This window comes from Falco naumanni, chromosome 3 (genome assembly GCF_017639655.2).
Source record: "Falco naumanni isolate bFalNau1 chromosome 3, bFalNau1.pat, whole genome shotgun sequence".
NCBI lineage: Eukaryota > Metazoa > Chordata > Aves > Falconiformes > Falconidae > Falco > Falco naumanni.
This window is the reverse complement of record NC_054056.1, coordinates 11,735,747-11,759,836: the sequence shown is the minus strand read 5'-3', so window position 1 is coordinate 11,759,836 and position 24,090 is coordinate 11,735,747. Positions and strand designations below refer to the sequence as shown.

Here is a 24,090-nt window from a genome sequence, read left to right as displayed (position 1 = left end):
GATTTTTATTATTTCTGTTTCCAACTGGATGATGAACATTTTGGTTTCAGAGCTTGTAACGGTGCCTGGCAGCGAGTATGCAAACCCAGGTGAGAGATGTAATGCTTCAAAGCGAGTAATAAAATGGTTTTGATGCCAAATAAGATTTTTTTTACCCGCCTCCTTAAAGGCTCGGAGGGCCTGTGATGAGCTTTTGTGGTTCACCCTCCTTGCTGGTGTTGAGGAGACGGTGTCGGACAGCAAAGCACAACAGACGCTTGTTGCTTAGCAGTGGTTTTATGCTTGGGAAGAACTCTGGGCCGGGAAGGTAAGGCAAGAAATTGCGGGGGGGAGGGGGGAAATGAGGTTTCTTGTGTCCCTAACACTTGGGGTGAGCCTCGTGTCAGCTCCCACTTGGCTGGGGGGACCCCAGACGCCGTAAATCCTCAATCCCATCAGCTGGTGCTGGCACTGTCTCCTCCTCAGCGTTCATCAGTGGCTCTTTGGGGTGAGACAGCGTGCTGCCCCGGCTGCGGGGGGGGGGGGGGGGGGGGCATTTCCCTGGCAGAGGGTGGCTCGGGGTCAGATCTGTGATTTATTTTGGGAGCAGGGATGCCTCCAACCACCAGCACGGAGGATTTGGAGCTCCGGTTAGGGATTTACCAGTGGCTTTCCATGTGGGGTGGGGGCAAAAAGTCCTTAATCACCCCAGGGGGTAAAATTTGTCACCCTGGGGTGGCTGCGGGGAGGGGACACGTCCCCAGGCGGTTGTTTAATGCTGCTTCGTCCCATAGCAACCCTGGCATGCTCCACCCCAAAGCTTTTCCTGCCAGAGCAAACCCCTGGGCTTTAATGAGCTTAATGAGTATAGAGCTTAACGAAAGGGCTGGCTTACTCTCTCCGAGGAGCTCCTTTCCCTGGTGGGAGCCAGCACCATCCTGCCGGGGGGGGGACAGCACGGCAAAGTAAGCACATTTCCACCGATTTTGGGCATGGGGAAGCGCCGGGCACTGGTATTTTTTTTAATGTTTTCCTTGATTTTGCTCATTCCCCTCTCGCTCAGAGCCTTGTTGGTTGTTTATGTACAAAGCCCTGCTGGGCCGGGGGAATATTCGCTGATATTTTTTTGGTGGTGGATGCTAAAACGTTGCTGTTCGCAGCCTCCCGGAGGCATTGGGACCCCCGAGGTGGCCAGGAAGAGGAGGGTCCCCGCTCTCGCCGTCACACAGCGAGGGGAAGGCCAAGATTTCAGGCTAATCCCGACCACGCATCCGCTTTCCGGCGACGAGCCGATACAGAGCCCCAAAAATCCCAGGAAAAGGGGCTTTGGGAGAAGGAGGCCACGGCAAGGGGGTGCAACGGGCTCGGCGGGCCCCCCCTGGGGACCCCATGAGTGAAGCGGAGCCCACGGCGGAGGCTGTGGTTGAGGTGGGGGGTCCCCCCTCCTGCAACGGGAACTGGCCACTGCTCTCGCGGGAGCGGCCACAGCGTGGCAAGGGCGGGGGGCAGGGGGGGGCCCATTGCAAATGGCACTTTGGCGGTGGGTTTTTGCAAGTGTCGTGATCGCACGTTGGAAACCTGCAGCGGTTCTGCGATTGCAACTGTAAATCTGCACCGGCTTTGTGGTTGCAGCTGTAAATTTGTAGAGGTTTGGCGGCAGCAACAGTAAAACTGCAGGGGGGTTGTGAGAGCAACTGCAAAACTGTCGGGTTTGCAATTGCAGCTGCAAAACGGGGGGGTTGCAGTTGTGCCTGGAAAACTGGGGGGGGTTGCAGTTGTGCCTGGAAAACTGGGGGGGGGGTTGCAATTGTGTCTGCAAAACTGGGGGGGGGGGTTGCAATTGCATCTGCAAAACAGGGGGGTTTGCAATTGCGTCTGCAAAACGACAGCAGTAGCGACTTTAAAGCTGCAGTTTTGTGATTGCAGCCGCTACTCTGCAGCGGTTTTGGGACAGCAGCTGCAAATCTGCAGCGGTTTTGGGACAGCAACTGCAAATCCGCAGCGATTTTGGGACAGCAACTGCAAATCCACAGCGGTTTTGGGACAGCAACTGCAAATCCGCAGCAGTTTTGGGACAGCAACTGCAAATCCGCAGCGGTTTTGGGATAGCAAACACAAATTTTTAGTGGTTTTGTGATCATAATGGCAAATTTGCGGTAGTTTTGTGATTGCAGCTGTAAATCTGCAGTGGGTTTGTGATCACAAACACCAATTTGCAGCAGTCTTACACTTGCAACTATAATTCTGCACGTATAATTCTGTTTTGTGATGGCAACTGCAAATCTGCGGTGATTTTGCGACTGCAACCATGAATCTGTAGCAGCCTTGCAATCGCAAACAATTCGGTAGCGGTCTTGCAATTGCTGCTGTGGATTTGCAGCAGTTTTGTGACTGCAACTATAAACATGCAGTGCTTTTGCCATCACAAATGCAGCTTTGCCTCGATTTTGTGATTGCAACTACAAAGCTGCAGTGTTCTTGCAATTGCAACTGTAATTCTGCAGCGGTCTTGCAATCGCAAACACAGATCTGCAGCCCTTGCAGTTGCATCTACAAAGTCGCAGAGTTTTTGCGATGGCGGCTGTAAATTTCCAGCGGTCTTGCGATTGCAGCTTCACATCTCCCCTGCATTTTGCCACTGCAGACTGCATCGCTCAGCATGTCTGGGGTGCAGGGGGTGCAGCGTTTGCAGCTGGGTGGGGAAAACGCTTTTCGTGGCCTTGGCCCAGCACGTGGGGAAGGCTCAGCCCAGCCCCCTTCCCTGCTGAAGGAACAAAGCAGCTTTTGGTAGCAAAAGGGCATCTTAGCTTCATCCCGGGGCCGGATCCCCATCCTGGGGCCGGATCCCCATCCCGCTATTTTTCTGGAGCTGCCCTGAGCCCCGTCCCCGTCCCGCAGCGGCCGTCGCGGGGGCCATGTCCTCGCTGCTGTCCCTCCAGGAGGAGAACCGCATCCTGCAGCAGGAACTGTCGCGTGTGGAGGACTTGCTGGCTCAGAGCCGGGCAGAACGGGATGAGTTGGCCATCAAGTACAACGCCATCAGTGAGCGGGTGAGTCACCTGCTGGATTAACCCAAACCCACCCTTTTTAACCCCAAAACCAAGGCGATGCAAGCTGGAACCTTTGCATTTCCAATGCAGTGCTCCGAGTGGGAGATGCTGCAGCATCTTGCAACGTGCTGATGCGATGGGGATTTCAGTGCCATGCGCCCGGCTTGTCCGGACCCGTCCTGGCTTGCTGGGGCTTGTCCTGTGGGATGCTCAAAGCACACCCATCCCTTTATCCCACTGCTTTTCAGGAAGCAAGACACACACACACACACACATCCTGTGGGCTTCTTTCAACTTTGCATCCCTTTACCGTGGCAACGGGGGAATTAAAAAGGCCTTTGGGCAGCAGCCAGATGCTGAACATAGCTCCTGGGGAGACCCAAGTTGAGGAGCTGCTGGGATTTGCGAGGCAGCCCCTCTGTTTGTGCCTGGTTATTTACAAAAAAAAGCAAATATCAGGAAAATACCCCAAGGCAAATGGGCGCTGCTGTGCCCAAGGATCCTTTATCCATCAGCCAGCCCACTGCAAACTGGGATAGGGCTTTGCTGAACCCTCAGATTCCAAGTTGGAATATTTTTAACCCCCAAAATTTCGGAATCATCCCCTTCCTGTGCATGCAGAGACAGGGAGATGCAGAATTTGGGGAGATCTTAGCTTTGACTATATGGGGGTTTGCTGTGGGACCAACCCAAAGCGATGGCTTTGGGATGGGACGTTGCGAGTGAAGTCAGAGGATGCTCAGTGGGTGCTGAGGGGGATGTAGCAGCCCTATGGGTGCAGGGGGGTGTTCCAGGATCTCCCCTATTCCCCCACCCCACTCCATCCCAGCTGGAGCAAACCCTGCGGCTGGAGACGGGTGAGCGGGAGGCGGCGGAAAGCCGGAGCCTGGCGCAGCACAACATCGAGCTGCGGCGGCTGCTGGAGGAGGAACAAGCCGCCTACAAGCGCAAGCTGCAGGCGTACCAGGAGGGCCAGCAGCGGCAAGCCCAGCTGGTGCAGAAGCTCCAAGCCAAGGTAAAGCCTTCCGGGGGGACACAAGGACATTTTGGGCCCCCCCACTTGGTGTCACCCACCCCGTCCCCTCTGCGCAGTTGTTGCAGTATAAGAAGAAATGTGGAGAAGTGGAGCAGCAGCTGCTGGAGAAGGCAACGGAGCTGGAGCAGGAGAGGCTGACAGTAAGGGAGAGTTTTGGGGGTGACCCCTGCCCTGCCTCCACCCCCAAACTGGGGTGGTGACGAGGGGGCTCATGTCCCTGCAGAGCCAGCTGGATGCAAGCAGCTCCCAGCCGGAGGAGGAGAGCAGCAATGAGCTGGAGAATGCCTTGATCCGGCTGGAAGAGGAGCAGCAGAGGTGAGCAGGAGTCCCCAGGGAGCTGTGAGACACCCCCCGCCCCGAGGTGACGCTGATGCTCCGGCCATGTGTGCCCCCCCCCCGTGACAGGAGCAGCAGCCTGGTGCAGGTGAATTCGATGCTGCGGGAGCAGCTGGAACAAGCCAACGTGGCCAACGCGGCGCTGAGCGAGGACATCCGCAAGCTGACGGCCGACTGGGCACGGGCGCGGGATGAGCTGGAGCAGCGGGAGGCAGAGTGGAGGCGCGAGGAGGAGGTCTGGGGGGGGCCCGGGACGCAGGGGGGGCTCAGGGATCCAGCAGGGAGCAGAACAGGGGGTCACAAGGAGAGGGATGCAAGACAGGGGGATGTGGCACAGAAAGGGATGCAGGGAGGGATGCTGGGCTGTGGGAGATGTGGTGGGGAGAGGGATGCGAGGCAGGGGGACGTGGCATGGAAAGGGATGTGGGGAGGGATGCGGAGCCATGGGAGATGCTGCACAGAGAAGGATTTTGGGGTGCAGGGGGTGTGGCACATGATGGGAGGGTGATGCGAGGCTGAGGCTGTCCCCCCTCTCCCTGTCTGGTGGGTGGAAGGGAATGGGGGTGAGGGGCTGCTGGCTGTGGAAGACTGTGTGGGCATTCACCGAGATTTGGGGACCAGAGGGCAGAGGGATGGGGGGCCAGGGGAGGTGGGATGCTGCGCGGGGGGGTGAGGCAGAGGACCTCGCAGCCCCCGTCCGGCAGCCGACGCGGCTCCATCCCTCCGGCAGTCCTTCAACACCTACTTCAGCAATGAGCACAGCCGGCTGCTGACTCTCTGGAGGCAGGTGGTGGCCTTCAGGCGTCACTTCGGGGAGATGAAAGCCACCACTGAGAGGTCAGGAGGGTCCCAGCGAGGCTCTTGGAGGATCCCCAAGGACCACCGGCTCCCCAGGGCTGGCCTGGGGTCCGATCCTGTGTCTCCCAACTGATGCTGCAGGGATCTGTCAGAGCTGAGCCACGAAGCGTCGCGGACTGGCAGGGCTGCCCACGCCGCCTGCCTGCACCTGGCTGCCAACCTGCGGCTGGCCGAGAGCCAGGCGGGTGCCGTGCGGGAGAAGCAGGCGATGCGGCTGGCACAGCTGGAGGAACAGCTGGCGGCACGGGCACGGGACACCGACCTGGAGAAAGCCGCCCTCGGAGCCAGGTAAGGGGGGGTTTGGGGGGGGTCAGAGGGGGGTGGCTCTGGAGGGTCCTGCTGCTGCTGGGTGCTTTGGTGCAGGCTGGCGGAGCTGGTGGCAGCCCTGGAGCGCCTGCGGGCTGAGGATGAGGAGAAGGAGCAGGCGGTGCAGGCGCTGACCCTGCAGCTGCAAAACCTGGTGAGCGCAGGGCGTGATGAGGGTCGGGGTGGGATGCGTGCCGCGTCTGGGGGTGCAAAGATGGCCCGCGGTTCATGCCAAGCTGCAATGCACAGCGCACACCGTGATGTGATGCATGCCAAGCTGTGGTGCTCGGTGGGGCAGGATGCGTGCCAAGCTATGAGGCATGTCAGGGTGCAGTGCACGATGCACGTCGAGCCACGCTGCACGCTAGAGCGTGATGTATGATGCACACCAGGGTGCAACGCATGCAGGGGCACGATGCACACTGCACTGAGGTACGATGCATGATGCATGCTGGGGTGCAGCGCATGCTTGGATGCAAAGCGCTATGTATGCGGGGCTGGGCTGCACCGCAGGGGGTGATGAACGGGCTGTGCTGCAGCGCAGTGCATGCCAGGATCTGATGCTCAGCAGGGCATGATGCATGCTAAACTCTGCACAGCGGGGCGCCATGCATGACACACAGTGGGGTGCATTGCACGATGCACACCGGGGTATGATGCATGCCAGAGCATGATGCCTGATGCGTGCTGGGGCATGATGCATGCTGTGGTGCGACACGTGATGCGTGCTGGGGCATGATGCATGCTGGGCTGCGATGCCCTGCGTGCACTGGCCGTGCCTGATGCTGTGCTGGGGGTTTGTAGGAGGCCTCACGCGCCCAGGAGCCATCGCTGGCAGAGGTGGAGACGTTGCGCTCGGAGGTGGAGCTGCTCCGTCAGACGCTGCAGGATGTCACCCAGGTGCTGGGCACTCCCTTGTCCTCCCCATGCCCTGTAGCCAGGAGGGTCCCCTCCCCACCTTGGTTTCTGCCTTCCCCGCCTCCCTGCCTCAGTTTTCCCCTCCTTGCCTCAGTTTTCCCCCTCCCTGCCTCAGTTTCCCCCCAGTGACAGGGCAGACCCTCTCCTCACAGGCGGTGCTGGCAGATGACCCCGAGCAGCCACCGCCACCCCCAGAGTCCTCCCCGTGTCCCTCCATGTCCCCTCGCCGCAGTCTCTCACCCAGCACTGCCACTGCCGCTGTGCACGCTGCCCTGCGCCACCGCCACCTCCAGCTGCAGGTGAGTGCCAGGGGGCTGTGGGGGGAGGATGATGATGATGATGATGATGATGATGATGAAGTCTGACCCCCCCCACCTTTCTCCCGTCCCAGGATGCCCGCAGCCAGGCAGAGGCCAGCCAGGAGGTGGCTAGGAGCTTGCGGCGGGAGCTGGAGGACAGCGAGAAGAGGCTGGGGACCCTCGAGCGGCAGCTGGAGCAGCTCAGTGCCGAGGCTGGGGGCTGCCGGCGGGCGCAGGATGAGGCCCTGTGCGAGGTGGCCCGCCTGCGCGCCGAGGCTGAAGTCCTGCGCAGGTACCCACTGTTTGTCTGTGTGTCCGTCCCTGCGTGGCTGGCCCTGCGCTTGCATCCGTGTGTCCGTCTGTCCCTGTGTGTGCTGACCCATCCATCTGTCTGTCCGTCCAGCTCGGTGTGTCCCTGCACATCCATCCCTCTGCGTCCTGGCCTGTATGTCTGTCCGTCCATCCATCCCTTTTTATCTTTCCCTGTGTCCTGCTGCATGCCTGTCTGTCCCTGCGTATCCTGGCATGTCTGTCTGTCTGCCCCTTTGCATCTTTCCCTGTCCGGCCTGGCGTGTCCTCCCCTGTGCTTCTTGGCCTGTCTGTTTGTCCATCCCTCCATCCCTTTGCATCTCTCCCTGTGTGTTTCTGCATGTCCATCTGTCCCCGTGCATCAGCTTGTCTCTCTGTCCATCCATGCCCCTGGCCTGTCTGTCTGTCCATCCATCCCTGCGCACCCTTCCCTCTCTGTGCATCCATCCCTGGCTGTTTTGCCCTGTCCGTTTGTCCGTGCACGCATCCCTGCACGTTAATCCCTGTGCATCCTGCCTGTCCATCTGTCTGTCCCTGTCCATCTGTCCATCCATCCCTACACATTTATCCCTGTCCGTCATGCCGGCGCACGCACCCGTGAGCATCACCCTGTCCATCCACCCCTCCCCGTGTCTGTCTGTCTGTCCGGCAGGGACCGGCTGCGTGCGGAGGAGGCGCTGGCGGGGGAGCAGCAGCGGGCAGGTGCCCTGCAGCAGGAGCGGGCGCAGCTGCAGCGCTGGGGCGAGGGGCTGGAGGATGCCCGGGATGAGGCCGCCCGCGCCGCCGAGGCCGCCCGGCAGCAGCTGGAGCACAGGTGGGGGCACGGGGTTGGGGGGGGCACAGAGCTGGGGGGGCCATGGGTGGGTGCTGCGAGATAGTGGGTGCTGCATCATCCCCCTCCCCAAGTGGGTGCTGCAAAATTGCAGTAGGTCCCCTCCCACCTCCCCCCAAATCTGGGTGCTGCAATTCCCTGCCCCCTGCTGGGTGCTGCACCCCCCCACCATGTGGGTGCTGCAAAATCTCAGTGGGTCCCTCTGAAGCCCCCCCATATGGGTGTTGCCACCTCTTCCCCCTCCAAATTGGGTGCTGCAACTTCCCGCCACCAAGTGGGTGCTGCAAAACCTGCGTGGGTGTTGACCCGCCCCCCAAGGTCTCTCCCCGAGGTGGGCGCTGCCACCCCTCCAAAGGGTGGGGTGAAAATCTGCAGTGGGTGCTGCAAAACAGTGGGTGCTGCAGTGCCCCCCCACGTGGGTACCGCAACCCCCCCCTTCCCCGTGGGTGCCCCCATGGGTGCCGGCAGCCAGCAGCAGCTGGAGGAGCTGGAGGTGCAGCGGGCCGGGGCGCAGCAGGAGCTGCTGGAGGCGCGGGAGGCACTGAGCCGGGCCACGCTGGAGGCCGAGGTGGCACGGGGCGAGCAGGAGGCGCTGACTGAGGCGCTGAGCAAGGTGGGTGCCCCCCTCCCCGCCTCGTGGCCCCCAGCGGTGGGTGCACCCTCGTGCAGCAGGCTCGCTCCCATGCAGTGGGTGCAACCCGCAAGCAACAGGCTCAACCCATGCGGTGGGTGCAACCCCCTGCAGTGTGCAATTGCCATGCAGCGGGTGCAGCTCCAGCAGGCAGCGGGTGCAGCCTCATGCAGCCGGTGCAACCCCACGTAGTGGGTGCAACCCCATGCAGCAGGCTTAGCTTTGCCATAGGGCGGTGGGTGCAAGCCATAAGCAACAGGCTCAACCCCGTGCAGCAGGTACAACCCCGTGCAGCGGGTGCAACCCCCTCCATGCAGTGGGTGCAACCCCCATGCAGCAGGCTTACCCCTGCCACAAGGCAGCGGGTGCAATGCCATAAGGAACAGGCTCAACCCCATGCAGCGGGTGCTGCAGCGGTGCAGGCATGATGCAGAGTCCATCTGTTTTGCCCTGTCCGTTTGTCCGTGCACGCATCCCTGCACGTTAATCCCTGTGCATCCTGCCTGTCCATCTGTCTGTCCCTCCCTGCCTGGCTGTCCTGTCCATCTGTCCATCCATCCCTACATGTTTATCCCTGTCCGTCATGCCGGCGCACGCACCCGTGAGCATCACCCTGTCCATCCACCCCTCCCCGTGTCTGTCTGTGGTCACCCGGCAGGCGCAGGGGAGCTGTGGGGTGCTGGCAGCGGCGCAGCGGGCAGCGGCGGCCGAAGAGGCCCGGCTGCGGGATGCCCTGGCCAAGACGAGCGAGCTGGCGGCCGGGCTGGCGCGGGAGAAGACGGAGCTGAGCCGGACCCTGGCGCGGCTGGAAGAGGAGCGGGAGAGCGGCCGCATCCGGACGCGGGAGCTGGGGCAGGAGCTGGCGCTGCTGCGGGGGCGGCTGGAGCAGGGGCGCCGGGCTGGGGCGGCCGAGCGGCAGGGGCTGGAGCGGGCACGCAGGGCGGCCGAGGAGGGCTGCCGGGGGCTGCGGGCAGAGCTGCGGGTGCTGCGGGGCCAGCAGCTGCGCCTGCGCCAGCACCTGGGGCAGGTGGGTGACTGGGAGGGTGCTTGGGGCAACTGGGAGGGATGGGGATGCTGCATGGGGCATCTGGGATGGGGCAGGAGGACAACTGGTGGAGGTGGGGGCATGCACAGGGTAATGGAGGGATGGGGAGGGTGCACGGGGCAACTGGGAGGGGCGGGGAAGGTGCTCGGGGCAACTGGGAGGGGCGGAGAGGGTGCACGGGGCAACTGGGGGGGGTGGAGAGGGTGCACGGGGCAACTGGGAGGGGTGGGGAAGGTGCTTGGGGCAACTGGGAGGGTGAAGAGGCTGCATGTGGCAACTGGGAGGGAAGGGGAAGGTGCAGGAGGCAGTTGGGAGGAGGGGGAGCGTGCACAGGGTAACTGGGAGAGTGCGTGGGGCAATTGGTGGGGAAAAGAGTGTGCATGGGGCAACTGGGAGGGATGAGAAGCATGCACAATGCAACTGGGAGGGTGAAGAGGGTGACTGGGAGGGATGGGGAGGGTACATAGGGGAACTGGGAGAAGTGAGGAGGGTGCATGAGGGAACTGGGAGGGCTGGGTCGGATGGACAAGCTAACTGGCAGGATGCTGGGGAGGCTGAGTGGGGCCACTGGGAGGCATGGAGAAGGGTGCACAGAGTAACTGGGAGGATGCATAGACTAACTGGGAGGACCGTGGTGGATGCATGGAGCACCTGGGAGGGTGCCTGGTGTCACTGGGAGGGCGGGTGGGTGCTGGGGCAGTGGGGTGCCGCCGACAGCCCGTACCCCGCAGGCGGCGCAGGAGCAGAGCGCGGCGGGCGAGGCGCTGGCGCAGGCTCGGGGGGAGCAGGAGCGGTTGCGGGGGGAGCTGCTGCGGCTCAGCCGGGCCCGCGAGGGGCTGGCCAAGGAGGGGGCCAGCCTGGCCGTCCAGCTCGCTGCCGCCCAGCGCCATGGCCAGGATCGGGCCCAGGAGGCGGCCGGGCTCAGGTGGGTGCTGGTGGTGGGGTGAGGTGTTGCCCCCGCCCCGCACCCGGCGTTTGAGCAGCGTGGTGGGTGTTCGGGCAGGTCGGAGAAGGAGGGGCTGGAGAGCAGCGTCTTCCAGCTGCAGCAGCAGCTCGCCCAGCTCAGCACCCGCAACCAGCAGCTGGAGGCCGAGGGCCGGACCCTGCTCCAGGCCAAGGAGGTGCTGGAGGGTGAGGGGTCCTGGTCCCTGCTCCGTCCCTGCCACCTCTGCCGTCCCCACCCAGCCGTCCCTATAGCTCTCCATCCCCATCCAGCCTCATCCTCCTTCTTGTCATCCCCACCCAGCCTCATCCCCATCTTGGTCTTCATCCTTATCCTCATCTTCATTCCCATCCCCGTCTCCATCCCCATCCATCCTCATCTTCATCCCTGTCTCCATCTTCATTTTCATCCCCCTGTCCATCCCCATCCTCATCCTTATCTTCATCCCCATCTTCATCCCTGTCTCCATCTTCATCCCCCCCCGTCTCCATCTCCATCTCCATCCCCCCCGTCTCCATCTCCGTCTCCATCCCCCCGTCTCCGTCTCTGTCCCCCCGTCTCCGTCTCTGTCCCCCCGTCTCCGTCTCCGTCCCCTCCGTCTCCGTCCCCATCCCCCTGTCTCCCCGTCCCCATCTCCCCGTCTCCCTGTCTCCGTCTCTGTCTTCCCGGCTCCGTCTCTGTCTCCCCGTCTCCATCTCCGTCCCTCCGTCTCCATCCCTCCGTCCCTCCGTCTCCGTCCCTCCGTCTCTGTCTCCGTCTCCTTCCCTCCGTCTCCATCTCCGTCCCTCCGTCCCCGTCTCTGTCCCCCCATCTCCGTCCCCCGTCTCCCTCTCCATCTACCTGCAACAGGGCCAGGACCAGCCCTCCTCTGCCACCGCATCCCCCCCCCCCCTCACTTAACCCACGCTTACCTTGCCCTCCTTGGGGGTCCCCACTGATGGGGGGTCCCCGCAGCGGAGCTGGGTGCGGTGCGGCAGGAGCGGGAGCAGGAGCTGGAGGTGCGGCGGCAGGCCGTGGCGGCGGCCGAGACAGCGGCGGTGACCGTGGCCCTGCAGAGCGCCCGCGATGCGCACCAGGACGAGCTCGACCGCCTCCAGCGAGAGAAGGTGGGCATGGGGCGACGCAGATTTTTGGGGTGCAATGGTGATTTATCTCTAGTGCAATGGTGATTGTTGGGGTGCCATGCTGATTTGGGGGGCGCGATGCTGATTGTTGGAGCGTGATGCCGATTTTTGGGGCACGATGTAGATTTTCACTGGTTCACTGGTGCTTCTGGGGGGAGCAGGAGGAGCTGGATGCCGAGCGGGGGCGGCTGGCACGGGAGCAGGAGGAGCTGGCAGCTGAGCTGGCGGTGGTGCGGCAGCAGTGCGAGAGCGAGAAGCAGCAGGTGGGTGGCCCCAGTGTCCCCCCAGTCCCAGCTCTGGTGTCCCCCGCCCCCCCCCGGCTGAGCACCGTGCCCCCCAGGCACTGGCGCTACAGGAGGAGGAGAGGGCGGCACTGGCAGAGACCCTGGGGGGGCTGCAGCAGAGCCTGGCCGAGGCCACGGCTGAGCTTGAGCAGCAGCGACGAGAAGTCACCAGCCACCAGGAGAAGGAGCAGGTGTGTGTGGGGGGATGTCTTGGGACCCCCCCCCCAGAATGGCACAGAGCCCCGTGTGGCCCCCACGGCAAGCCCCCATACCTGGGCATCCCCCCTTGTTGCAACCCCCAATGCCTAAGCATGCGTGGGCATCCCCCATGGCTCCCCCCCCAGTTGCAAACCCCCATGCCTGGGCATCCCCCATGCCCCGCCCCCCCTTCATTGCAAGCCCCCATATGCCTGGGTGCAGCCCCCCACTGCAAGCCCCCGTGCCTGGGCACCCCCCTATTGCAAACCCCAATGCCCAAGGCTCACCCCTGCCATTGCAAGGCCCACTCCACACACCCCCAACTTGCAGTCCCCCTAGTGACCCCCTCCATTGCAGCCCCCCCCTCTCCCCATTGCAAGCCCCTGGTGATGGGGAGGGGATGCTCGCCTGTGGTACCCAAGCATCCTTATCCCCATTCCTGCACCATCCCCATTGCAATCCCCCCTGCTGGGACCCCTACGCTGCCCGGGGGTGGTGGTGGTGGGAACTCAGGGTGTCGTGCCACCCCCCCCCCCCCAGAGCCTGGCAGCAGAGCTGCGCAGCCTGCGGGTGCAGGCGGAGGAGACAGCGGTGGCCCACGAGCGGGAGGCGAAGACTCTCCGTGACCAAGTGATGGTGGCAGCCAAGCAGCGGGATGCTGCCCTGCGGGAGGTGAACACCCTCCCACCCCAGACACCTTCCCACCCCCCCAGATATCCCCCCTAATGCCAGGCACCCCGGCTGCAGGCGGAGGAGGCGCGGGCACAGCTGCGGCTGGTGACGGAGGCGCGGGCGGCGGGGCGGCGGGAGCTGCTGGAGGCACAGCGGGAGGCCCGGGAGAGCCGGGAGGGCCGGGAGGCACAGCGGCGGCAGGTGCAGGAGGCACGCCGGGCGCTGGGAGACGAGGCCAGGGAGAAGGAGGCCCTGAGGCGCTCCAACGAGGAGCTGCGGGCTGCACTGCGGCGTGCCGAGGGCGAGCGCATCAGGTGAGGGTGGTGGTCAGGGTGATGCTCAGGATAGTGGGATGCCCAAGTTGGGAGATGCAGGGCAATGGGGTGATGCTGGGGGTTGGGGTGATGCTCAGGATAGTGGGATGCCCAAGTTGGGAGATGCAGGGCAATGGGGTGATGCTGGGGGTTGGGGTGATGCTCAGGATAGTGGGATGCCCAACTTGGGAGATGTAGGGGATGGGGCGATGCTCGGGAGAAGGAGATGCCCAAGTTGGGAGATGCAGGGCAATGGGGTGATGCTTGGGACAAGGGGATGGGGTGATGCTGGGGGTTGGGGTGATGCTCAGGATAGTGGGATGCCCAAGTTGGGAGATGCAGGGGATGGGATGATACTCGAGGTTGGGGTTATGCTCAGGATAATGGGATGCCAAAGTTGGGAGATGCAGGGGACGGGACAATGCTCTAGATCAGGGCATGTGTGAGGCGGTGCGATATTTTGGGTGCTCAGGGCTAGGGTGATGGTCGGGCCAAGGGACTGCTCAAATTGGGGGATGCAGGGGATGGTGCGATGCCTTGAAGGGCGATGCTCAGGATGGGGAGTTGCCCAAGCTGGGAGATGCTTGGGGCCAGTGCAATGCCCCCGGGGGGTGATGCCAGCCCCTTCTCCCCCCTCCCGCAGCCTGAAGCGTGCCAGCGAGGAGAAGGAGCAGCGGCTGGCACTGGTGGAGGATGGGCGGGCGGCGGCGGACCGGGAGGTGACGGAGCTGCGGGCAACCCTGCGGGAGCTGGAGCGTGCCCGCCTTGACGCCCGCCGTGAGCTGCAGGAGCTGCGCCGGCAGGTGAGGAGGAGGATGGTGGGGACCCTCCCACCCATTCAGGGTGCCCCCAAATCACCCTCATCTCCCTCTTGGGCAGGTGAAGGACTTGGACAGCGAGAACAGCAAGAGGAGCAAGGAGGTGGGTGACCTGCAGGCACGCGTGGCCCTGGAGGAGCAGCGGGAGGAGGAGAGCCGCCGCGAAGCCTTCGGCCTCAGGCAGAAGGTGGCAGAGAGCGAGGCTGGCACGGAGGCCGCCAGGAAGGAGGTGGGAGAGTCCCCAAGGGTTCCCAACACCCTGTTGCTCAGTGTCCCGCATCCCAAAGTGTCCCCAGCACCCCGTAGCTTGGTACCCTGTGTATCTAGGTGTCCCTGTCCTCTCACCCTGTAGTTGGTGCCTGCTGTCCCCAAGCATCCCCGTTGCCCCTGTAATTGGTATCCTGTGGCCCTGGGGTGTCCCCACTATTCTGTTGCTTAATGCCATGCCCCTGGGTGTCCCTGTTGCCCCACTGCTCAGTCCCCTGTGTCCCTATTGCCCCCTGCTCTCTGCCCTGCATTCCTGGTGGTCCCTTGCACCCCCATTGCCCCCTTGCTCTGGGCCTGATGTCCCTGCTTGTCCCCATCACCCCACTGCTCCATCCCCTGCATCCCTGGGGGGGTCCCCATACATTGTTGCTCCAGCCCTTGCATCCCCATCATGCCGTTTCTGTGTCCCCTGCATCCCTGGGAGTCCCAAGCTCCATCCTTGGGGGTCCCCCATCACCCCATTGCTCCATCCCCTGCATCCCTGGGGGTCCCCATCACACCATTGCTCTATCCTCTGCATCCTTGGGGGTCCCCATCACACCATTGCTCTATCCTCTGCATCCTTGGGGGTCTCCATCACACCATTGCTCCATCCCCTGCATCCCTGGGGGTCCCCATCACCCTGTTGCTCCATCTTGCATTTCCATCACCCTGTGCTCCATCCCTTGCACCCCGTCACCCGCTCCGCACCTTGCACCTCACCCCTCCCCATCACCCCCTTCCCACCCAACCCCTCCCAGCTCCAGCACCTGCAGCGGCGGCTCTCGGAGGCGGAGGGCGAATTTCGGCAGCGAGAGAAGGACCTGGCCCGCAGCTTGGAGGAGGCTCGGGGCAACGAGAAGAAGCTGCTGGCTGATGCCCGCAACCTGCAGCTGAAGGTGGAGGCGGCGCGTGGGGAAGCGGCTGAGCTGAGCCTGCGCCTGAGCGCGGCCGAGGGTCGGGCGCAGGGACTGGAAGCTGAGCTGGCCCGTGGCGAGGCACTGCGCCGCGCTGCCGAAACCCGCCTGGGAGGCCTCCAGTCCGCCCTGCGCCGTACCATGGGCATCGGCCGGGCACAGGCTGGCTCCCCGGGCAAGGGTGAGTCCTCGGGGACCCCCGGTGCCCCAGCCTGTGCTTAGGGGAAAGGGGTTCATCCTGCTGCAGTGCATCCCGCTGCTGTGCTCCAGCCCCTGCTTCCCTGGGGGTCCCCCAAGTCTCATTGCTCCATCTCTTGTGTCCCCCATACCCCACTGCCTGCTCCATCCCCTGCTTCCCTGGGGGTTCCCCAAGTCTCATTGCTCCATCTCTTGTATCCCCCATACCCCACTGCTCCACCCCCTGCTTCCCTGGGGGTCCCCCAAGTCTCATTGCTCCATCTCTTGTGTCCCCCATACCCCACTGCCTGCTCCATCCCCTGCTTCCCTGGGGGTCCCCCAAGTCTCATTGCTCCATCTCTTGTGTCCCCCATACCCCACTGCCTGCTCCACCCCCTGCTTCCCTGGGGGTCCCCCGTGTCTCATTGCTCCATCTCTTGTATCCCCCATACCCCACTGCTCCACCCCCTGCTTCCTTGGGGGTTCCCCAAGTCTCATTGCTCCATCTCTTGTGTCCCCCATACCCCACTGCCTGCTCCATCCCCTGCTTCCTTGGGGGTTCCCCAAGTCTCATTGCTCCATCTCTTGTATCCCCCATACCCCACTGCTCCACCCCCTGCTTCCCTGGGGGTCCCCCAAGTCTCATTGCTCCATCTCTTGTGTCCCCCATACCCCACTGCCTGCTCCACCCCCTGCTTCCCTGGGGGTCCCCCAAGTCTCATTGCTCCATCTCTTGTATCCCCCATACCCCACTGCTCCACCCCCTGCTTCCCTGGGGGTCCCCCAAATCTCATTGCTCCATCTCTTGTGTCCCCCATACCCTACTGCTCCATCCTCTGCTTCCTTGGGGGTCCCCTATATCTCATTGCTCCATGCCTGGGGGTCCCCCATCACCTCATTACTCTGTCCCCTGCATCTTCATCACCCTGTGTCCCGTCCTTTGCACCCCGTCACCCTGTTGCTGTGTCCCCTCCATCCCTGGTGTCCCCCATCACCCCATTACTCCATTTCTTACATCCCCAGGGGTCCCCCGTGTCCCACGGGTGCATCCCACTGCAGCGCATCCCACTCCAGCTTCCGGTCCTCCCTTGGGTGCTGCGCCCCATTGTCCCCATGCCACCCACCCTGTTTGTCCCCATACAGGTGAGGGACCAGGGGGGTCGGGGAGCCCCAGCTCATCCCCGGACCCCGATGCAGCGGCTGAGCCCGAGGCGGTGCGGGCAGCCCTGCGGGAGTTCCTGCGCGAGCTGCAGGATGCGCAGCGGGAGCGGGTACACCTCCCCCTTCCCCTGCCCTCCTCCCATCCCCAAAAAGCCCCTTTCTCACCCCTTTTCTCACCCCAGGAGGAGCTGCGGGTGCAGGTGGACACCCTGGGCCGGCGGCTGGAGGAGGTGGAGGAGGAGCGGGACAGCGCCAGTGCCCGGGCGCAGCAGCTCCAGAAGCTGGTGGCTGAGAGCGAGGAAGGTGATGGTTTTTTTGCGGGGAATCCCCCCCCAAATCGTGGGGTTTGGGGTGATTTGTCCCATGCTGGAGCCTCGCTGGTGAGCGGGAGCTTTTGGGGAAACAGGCATGGGGAGGGTGGCGATGCTGCCTGGGGCTGCAGCATGCTTGGTGGGATTTCCCCCATGCACGACCCCAAAATCCTGCTAAAATCAGTAAACCTCCCATGGACCCCAGTAAAACCCCTATGCATGCCCAGTAAAAGCCCCCACACATCGCCTGTAAACCCCAATAAAATGGGTAAAGCCCCTCTACGTCCCCTGTAAGCCCCAGTAAAACTGGTAAAAGCCCCTGTGCAGAGCCATAAATCCCAGTGAAACTGGCAAAAGCCCCCGTGCATCGCCCGTGAACCCCAGTGAAACTGGTAAATCCCCTGCGCATCCCCTGTAAACCCTAATAAAATTGATAAAAGACCCACGCATCCCCTGTACACCCAACTAAAACTGGTAGAACCCCTTGTGCACCCCCTGAAAACCCCAATAAAATTCCCATGCAACCACTGTAAACACAACTACAACTGGTAGAACCCTCTGTGCATCCCCTGTAAACCCCAATAAAACTGATAAAAGACCCATGCAACCACCTGTAAATCCCACTAAAACTGGTAGAACCCCCCTGTGCAGCCTCCATAAATCCCAGTAAAATGGTAAAACCTCTTTGCATCCCTCATCGACCCGAGTAACGCTGGAACTCCCCTGTGCATCCCCCATGGATGCTCTGGGGAGGTGGGTGACAGTGGGGTGGCTCTGGCAGGGCGTCGCAGCATGGAGCTGAGCAGCACCCAGGCCACGCTGCTGCTGCAGGAGGAGACGCTGCGGCGGGGCGAGCGGGAGCGGCGGGCGCTGCGGGAGAAGGTGGCGACGCTGGAACGGAGCCTGCATGCCACCGAGGGCGAACACCGAGCCGCCCAGGTGGGCATCGCCATGGGGGGGGGGGGGGCGGGGAGGCGCATCCTGCCCCTCTCCTGCTGTGTGCCAGCCACCTGTGCCTTGCAGGAGAGGCTGAGCGTGGTGAGAGCCAGCGAGGCCGAGCTGCAGGATGCCAAGCGGCGGCTGGAGGTGGCGGAGAGCCGGAGCACCCGGCTGGAGCTGCAGCAGCGGGTGCTGGAGGGCGAGCTGCAGTGGGCACGGCTGGCCCTGGGCGAGCGGCAAGCGGAGGCACGGGCGATGCAGGACCGTGCTGAGCTGCTCCAGAAACAAGTATCCACGCTAATTCTTCCAAATCCCCATTGGACAGTAATTTTTTTTTTTTTTTTTGGTAACGCTTATATTTAATTTTGCTATGGTTTGGGGTCTAGCTGGCGGAGAGCGAGCAGCGCGCCGGAGCTTTGCAGCTGGCGATGGAGCGGTTGAGCGCGGTGTTGGCGGAGAGTGGCTCAAAGGACGATGCGCCGAGCACGGCGGCGTTGGCCGATGGCCCCGTGGTCCATGAGCAGCTGCTGCAGCTCCAGAGCGCCCTGGCCGCTGGCGAGCTGGACCGGCGGGCGCTGCAGGTGGGAGTGGGCACCCTGGGGTGGGGTGACACCAGGGTGTCTTGGCGTAGGGGTCACTGGGGGGGTCCCCTCCGTGCCAGGAGGGGCTGGAGGTGGCGCGGCAGGCGCTGGCGGAGGCGCGGGAGGAGAAGGGAGCGTTGCGGGAGCAGCTGCAGGGATTGCGGGAGGAGCAGGAGGTGCTGCAGCGGAGCAAGGAGGAGCTGGAGGCGCAGGTCCGGCAGCAGCAGGAGGTGAGCGGGGGTGGCTGCACCCCACATGCACCATCCTTTGCCCCCATGCAGCACCCTGCACCCTCTTGCATGCCCCATGTAGCACTCTATTGCCCCCTCCCCTGCATCCCATTACACCCTATTGCCCCCATATAGCACCAAGCACCCTTCTGCCTCCCCCAGCACCCTGCTGCCTGCACGCGCCCCATGCAACATCCTGCACCCTCTTGCCCCTCTGCATCCCCTGCACCCTTTCCCACCCCCCTACAGCACCTTATTGCCCCCATATAACACCAGCGCCCTTCTGCCCCCCTGCCAGCACCCTATTGCACCCTCTGCACCCTCTGCCCCCGCTCCCAGCACCCTATTGACCCCGTGTAGCACCCTACACCCTCTTGCCCCCCCTCCAGCACCCTATTGACGCAGCACCAAGCACCCTACTGACACCCCAGCGCCCTACTGCCCCCCTGTAGCACGCTCTTGCCCCCATGCAGCACCAGCACCCTACTGCCCCCTTGTAGCACCCTCTTGCCCCCCCAGCACCCTACTGCTCCCTTGTAGCACCCTCTTGCCCTCCCAGCACCCTACTGCCCCCTTGTAGCACCCTCTTGTCCCCCCAGCACCCTACTGCTCCCTTGTAGCACCCTCTTGCCCTCCCAGCACCCTACTGCCCCCTTGTAGCACCCTCTTGTCCCCCCAGCACCCTACTGCTCCCTTGTAGCACCCTCTTGCCCTCCCCGCACCCTACTGCTCCCTTGTAGCACCCTCTTGCACCCCCAGCACCCTACTGACCCCATGCAGCACCAAGCACCCTCTTGCCCCACTGTAGCACCCTCCTGCCCCCCTGTACCACCCCCTTGCCGCCCCCCAACCCCCCTTGCCCCGCCGTGGCGGGGGCCCTGGCTGACCCCCGGTGCAGGCGCTGCGGCAGCAGCAGCAGCAGCACGGGGGGCTGCAGCAGCGGGTGGGCAGCCTGCAGCGCGCCCTGGCCCGCACGCAGGGCGAGAGGCGGGAGGCCGAGCGCGTCGCCCTGCGCCTGGAGAAGGACAGGAGCGCCCTGAGGAGGACCCTGGAGAAGGTGAGGCCGCGGGCAGCACCCTTGGGGGCCGGCACCCAGCGCAGCAGGAGGCAGCACTGCGGGTGCAGGTTGAGCGTAAAGCCCCGAGCCCGGCTCAGCTATAGGGTGTTTATACATATCTTGCACGCTGTTCCGCTACGCGTAAGGTCTATGGCACTTAAAATATATATGTTTGCATATAAATATATACAATAGAATATTTTTTTAATCTGCTGTATTTTTATATTTATTTTCTGCTGTATTTTATATGTAAAATATAGATAAAATAGATCTGCTATATTTTTATTTATAGCCTGCTGTATTTTATAGGTACTATATATATTATCTGCTGTATTTTATAGATAACATAAAAAAAGTACAGCAGGTAAGATATATATCTTACCTGCTGTATTACATATGGCACATATACATTATTTGCTATATTTTATATGTAAGATATATATAACCTGCTATAGTTTTTATATATTATCTGTTATATTTCATATGCGCTCTCTCTATGCCATATTTTATATGTAAGACATACATATATTGCCTGCTATATTTTTTATATATTATCTGCTGCATTTCATATGTGCTTTCTCTATATGCCATATTTTATATGTAAAATATATATATTACCTGTTATGGTTTTTATATATAGCACCTATAAAATATAGCAGGTAATATCTTACATATAAAAAATAGTGAATATTTATGTTACCTGCTGTACTTTTTATATATGTTATCTGTTATACTTTGTGCTCTCTATATATGCTATACTTTATATGTAATATATATATTACCTGCAATAGGTTTTATATATAGCACATACACAATATAGCAGATATGTTTGCTATATTTTATATGTTATACATATATACACTAGCTGCTATAGGTTTTATATATAGTATGTATACAATATAGCAGATAATGTTTGCTATATTTTATATGTAATATATATACTAGCTGCTATAGGCTTTATGTGTAGCACATCTAAGATACAGCAGATAATATATTTATATGTGCTATATATAAAACCTATCACAGGTAATATATATATTTTACATATAAAATACAGCAAATATATGTATTATCTGTATATATGTATTCTAAAAATATACATTTTATATGTAATATGTGTATTGCGTATATACATATATACACACACATATGTTACTTGCTATAGGTTTTAGATATATAATCTGCTACATTTTATAGGTAAAATGTGTATTTTTTTCTGCTGCTAGAATTATTCTTTATGTCACTTGCTATATGTTACAGGCACTATATGCATTATACGCTGTATACCTGTGATATATATGTCTGTAACCTGTGATGCTGGACACGTGGCACTGTGTGTGGCGTCGTGGTGCCATCCCATCCCATCCCATCCCTGTATCCCCATCCCGCAGGCGGAGCGGGAGGCGCTGCGGGCGCGGGAGGACTCGCTGCGGCTCGAGGCGCAGAAGGGCGGCCTGGCTCGTGCCCTGGGCACGGCGGAGCGGGAGCTGGCGCGGGCACGGCAGCGCATCCAGCTGCTGCAGGTGGGTGCTGGGGGTGGGGGAGGGGCACCACGGGGTGCTGCCTGCTCGCTGCACCCTTCGCTTGGCAGCAGGAGTGTGCTGGGATGCTCCAGGGGCTCGTCCCAGCTTGGAGGGTTGTACTGGGAGTGTGCTGGGCTCTTTTTGGGGTGCTTCCCAGCTCAGAAGGATGCTTGCACTGGCGTGGTGCTGGCCTCATCCCAGTTTGGAAGGATGCTGGTGTTTGCACTGGGATGATGCTGGCCTCATCCCAGTTTGGAAGGATGCTGGTGCTTGCACTGGGGCAGGGCTGGGCTCATCCCAGTTTGGAAAGATGCTGGTGTTTTGTACTGGGATGGTGCTGGGCTCCTGCGGGCACCCCTCCCAGTGCAGGGCCCACCAGTGACCAGCTGTGGGATGACCGGCACCCCTGGGCAGGCACCGGCACCGCAGCCCCCGTCGCCCCTGAGCCCTGCGCCCACCGCGGCGCTGCAGCGGGAGCTGGACCGCCTGCGCATCACCCAGCCAGCGCCGCAGCATCGCCACCGTGGCCTGGAGGAGCAGGTGAGGGGGCGGGGACACGGGGGCACGGGACATGTCCCCTCCTTGTTGCGACCCCCATCTCCCCCCCCTTGCAGATGGCGCTGCTGAAGGGGCAGGAGCTGCACCGTCACCCCAGCACCATCTAGCCCGCCCTCCCCGAGACCGGCACAACTCAGCTCACGGGTGGGGGTCAGTGGCCCCAGCCCCCCGCCTCAACAAACACATCGATTTTCACCTCATCATTCCCTTTTCTCAAGCAAAACTGTGCACTTTACCAATGAGATGATGCCACTCGTGTATTTTTGGGATAAGTTGGGACCTGAGGGGAAGTTTTTCCCATTTTTCTATTGCTATTTTTAACAAAAAGTTTGGAAATACTGATTTTTTTTTAGCCCCAGGAGAACCCTGTATATATTCCACTTGATTTATCGTGATGCTCCTCCCGCCTCACAACCTCGACACTCATTTTTCCCTTTTTTCTACAAAAACACACCTGCTCTAGGGCGGTGGTTTTTGGGGTGGGGGGTGTTTTGGGGATGCCCAAATGGCTGTCTGCTGGGGCGCAAGGCTTGATTCAGGTCCCTAAATGATAACAAATTAATAATAAATAATAACAAATTAATAATAAATAACAGCAATCAACAGTAAATAGCAAGGAATAAATATTAAGAAATACTAATAAATAAATTATTTTTATTATTATTAGCACCGGGGCCATGAAGCATCACCGTGCTGGGGTGCCGCTGCCCTCCCACGTGCTCCCCAGCCCGTGAACTGGGAAGCCCACCCCGGGCAATTTTCTGTAAGGGAATTGGAAAATGTAAGGACCACACGCTGCATCCACACTCTTTAAGAGAGGGGTATGCTATAGAGCTGTAGATAAGAGAACTGCAGCCTCTGTAAGAGCTACATGCTATAAAAAGAGAGCTGCCCCCTGTGTAAAGGTATACACCTTATAGAGCTGCCCCCTATATATGAGCAGGTGCAATATAAAGAGGGCTGCACGCTATCTGGGTTGCACGCTATAGAAGAGAACTACATGCTGAAAGAGCTGGAGGCTGTACACATGGTGTAAGAGAGCAGCACAGTATATAAAAGAACTATATCCTATATGACCTGCACACTATATAAGCAAGCTCCACCCCATATAAGAACTAGATACCGAGAGCTGCATGCTATAGGGGTTGCACACTATACAAGAGAACCACGTGCTATATGGGAGCTACACCCAGAGCTGTATATGCGATATAGGTGCTGCATAAGAGCTGCATGCTATAGGAAGGAGCTGAATGCTGTACATGCCAGCTGCACAGTATGTAAGAGAACTGTATCCTATATGAGCTACATGCTGCATGAGAACTAGATACTGACAGGTGCATCCTATATGAGCTACATGCTATATAAGAGAACGGATATATATATATAAAAGCAACATGCTATATAAGAGCGCTGCTCACTATATACGACCACAACACAATTCCCTGTGAGGGACCTGGAGAAACTCCCCACGCCGACCCCCTAAAGTCCAAACTATTTTCTATAAGTGACCCAGACCCCAACCCTCTTTCTATAGGGGAACCTGAGCCCTAAACACTGCAGAGCGCCCTGCTCCCCCCTTTTCTATAGGGGAACCAGGCAACAACCCAGCATCAACCCCCCCCAACCACACAGGAGCTTCTGTGAGACTCAGCAACGTGCCCCAAACGCCTCTATACAGCACTTTTTTCTATAAGACACCCCCCCAAACTAAGCCCCCCCCAAGCTGCACTATTTCCCCCAACTACTCCAAAATCAGCTATTTTACAAGCCCCAAAACACCCTGAAAACACCCCAAAACCATCATCCACAGCCCTTCCTCCTGTGCACGGGGCTGGATGGCTGGGAATCACTTAAATCAGCAGCAACACCCCCCCCCCCCCCCCAAAGTTAGACCCTTCCCAAAAAATCAGCCCCCCTCCAAAGAAATCTGAAATCTTCCCCAAAAGTCAGAAATCCACCAAAAAATCAGAACCCACTCCCCAAAAAAGTCAGAAAGCCCCCAAAGAAATCAGAAGTCTTCCCCCCAAAAAATCACAAATCCATCAAAAAATCAGAACGTCATCCCCCAAAAAGGCAAAAAGCCTCCTCCAAATTAGACCCTCTCCCAAAAATCAGCCCCCCTTCCAAGAAATCAGAAGTCCTCCCCCAAAAAATCAGAACCCCCTGCCCAAAAAAGGCAGAAAGCCCCCCCAATTAGCCCCTTCCCAAAGAAATCAGAAATCCTCCCCCAAAAATCAGAAATCCACCAAAAAATCAGAACCCCCCCAAGAAATTAGACCCTCCCCAAAGAAATCAGAAGTCTTCCCCCCAAAAAATCACAAATCCATCAAAAAATCAGAACGTCATCCCCCAAAAAGGCAGAAAGCCCCCTCCAAAAAATCAGAAGTCCTCCCCAAAATATCAGAAATCCACCAAAAAATCAGAACGTCATCCCCCAA

At 59.9% G+C, this 24,090-nt stretch overlaps 1 protein-coding gene across 6 annotated transcripts; it reads left to right on the top strand.

The window, feature by feature from the left end:
* Positions 1–69: 69 nt before the first annotated feature.
* Positions 70–24,003, top strand: CROCC (ciliary rootlet coiled-coil, rootletin). Of its 6 annotated transcripts, none has more exons than XM_040588968.1 (36): positions 70–307; positions 1,140–1,407; positions 2,919–3,029; positions 3,859–4,044; positions 4,122–4,205; positions 4,289–4,380; positions 4,471–4,636; positions 5,132–5,238; positions 5,341–5,547; positions 5,623–5,719; positions 6,370–6,465; positions 6,636–6,782; positions 6,875–7,074; positions 7,744–7,905; positions 8,392–8,536; positions 9,213–9,581; positions 10,331–10,524; positions 10,603–10,730; positions 11,497–11,648; positions 11,828–11,929; positions 12,007–12,141; positions 12,689–12,820; positions 12,896–13,134; positions 13,778–13,937; positions 14,014–14,181; positions 14,960–15,296; positions 16,436–16,563; positions 16,636–16,756; positions 17,546–17,703; positions 17,788–17,991; positions 18,090–18,284; positions 18,365–18,514; positions 19,494–19,571; positions 20,963–21,094; positions 21,509–21,634; positions 21,709–24,003. In XM_040588968.1, the coding sequence occupies exons 2-36, from the start codon at positions 1,369–1,371 to the stop codon at positions 21,757–21,759; spliced, it is 5,298 nt and encodes a 1,765-aa protein (XP_040444902.1). In that variant the 5' UTR covers positions 70–307; positions 1,140–1,368; the 3' UTR covers positions 21,760–24,003. The 6 variants fall into 6 exon arrangements, with proteins under 6 accessions (XP_040444902.1, XP_040444899.1, XP_040444901.1 ...); XM_040588965.1 differs by having other exon boundaries at positions 19,413–19,571; XM_040588967.1 differs by having other exon boundaries at positions 2,878–3,029; positions 19,413–19,571.
* Positions 24,004–24,090: the final 87 nt, after the last annotated feature.

Excerpts from the sequence above, each read along its gene's own strand:
- CROCC (XM_040588965.1), top strand. The coding sequence starts at position 1,369 with ATGAGTGAAGCGGAGCCCACGGCGGAGGCTGTGGTTGAG. Across the intron at positions 4,045-4,121 it reads TGCAGAAGCTCCAAGCCAAG|TTGTTGCAGTATAAGAAGAA; the intron begins GTAAAGCCTTCC and ends CCCTCTGCGCAG. Across the intron at positions 21,095-21,508 it reads AGCGCATCCAGCTGCTGCAG|GCACCGGCACCGCAGCCCCC; the intron begins GTGGGTGCTGGG and ends ACCCCTGGGCAG.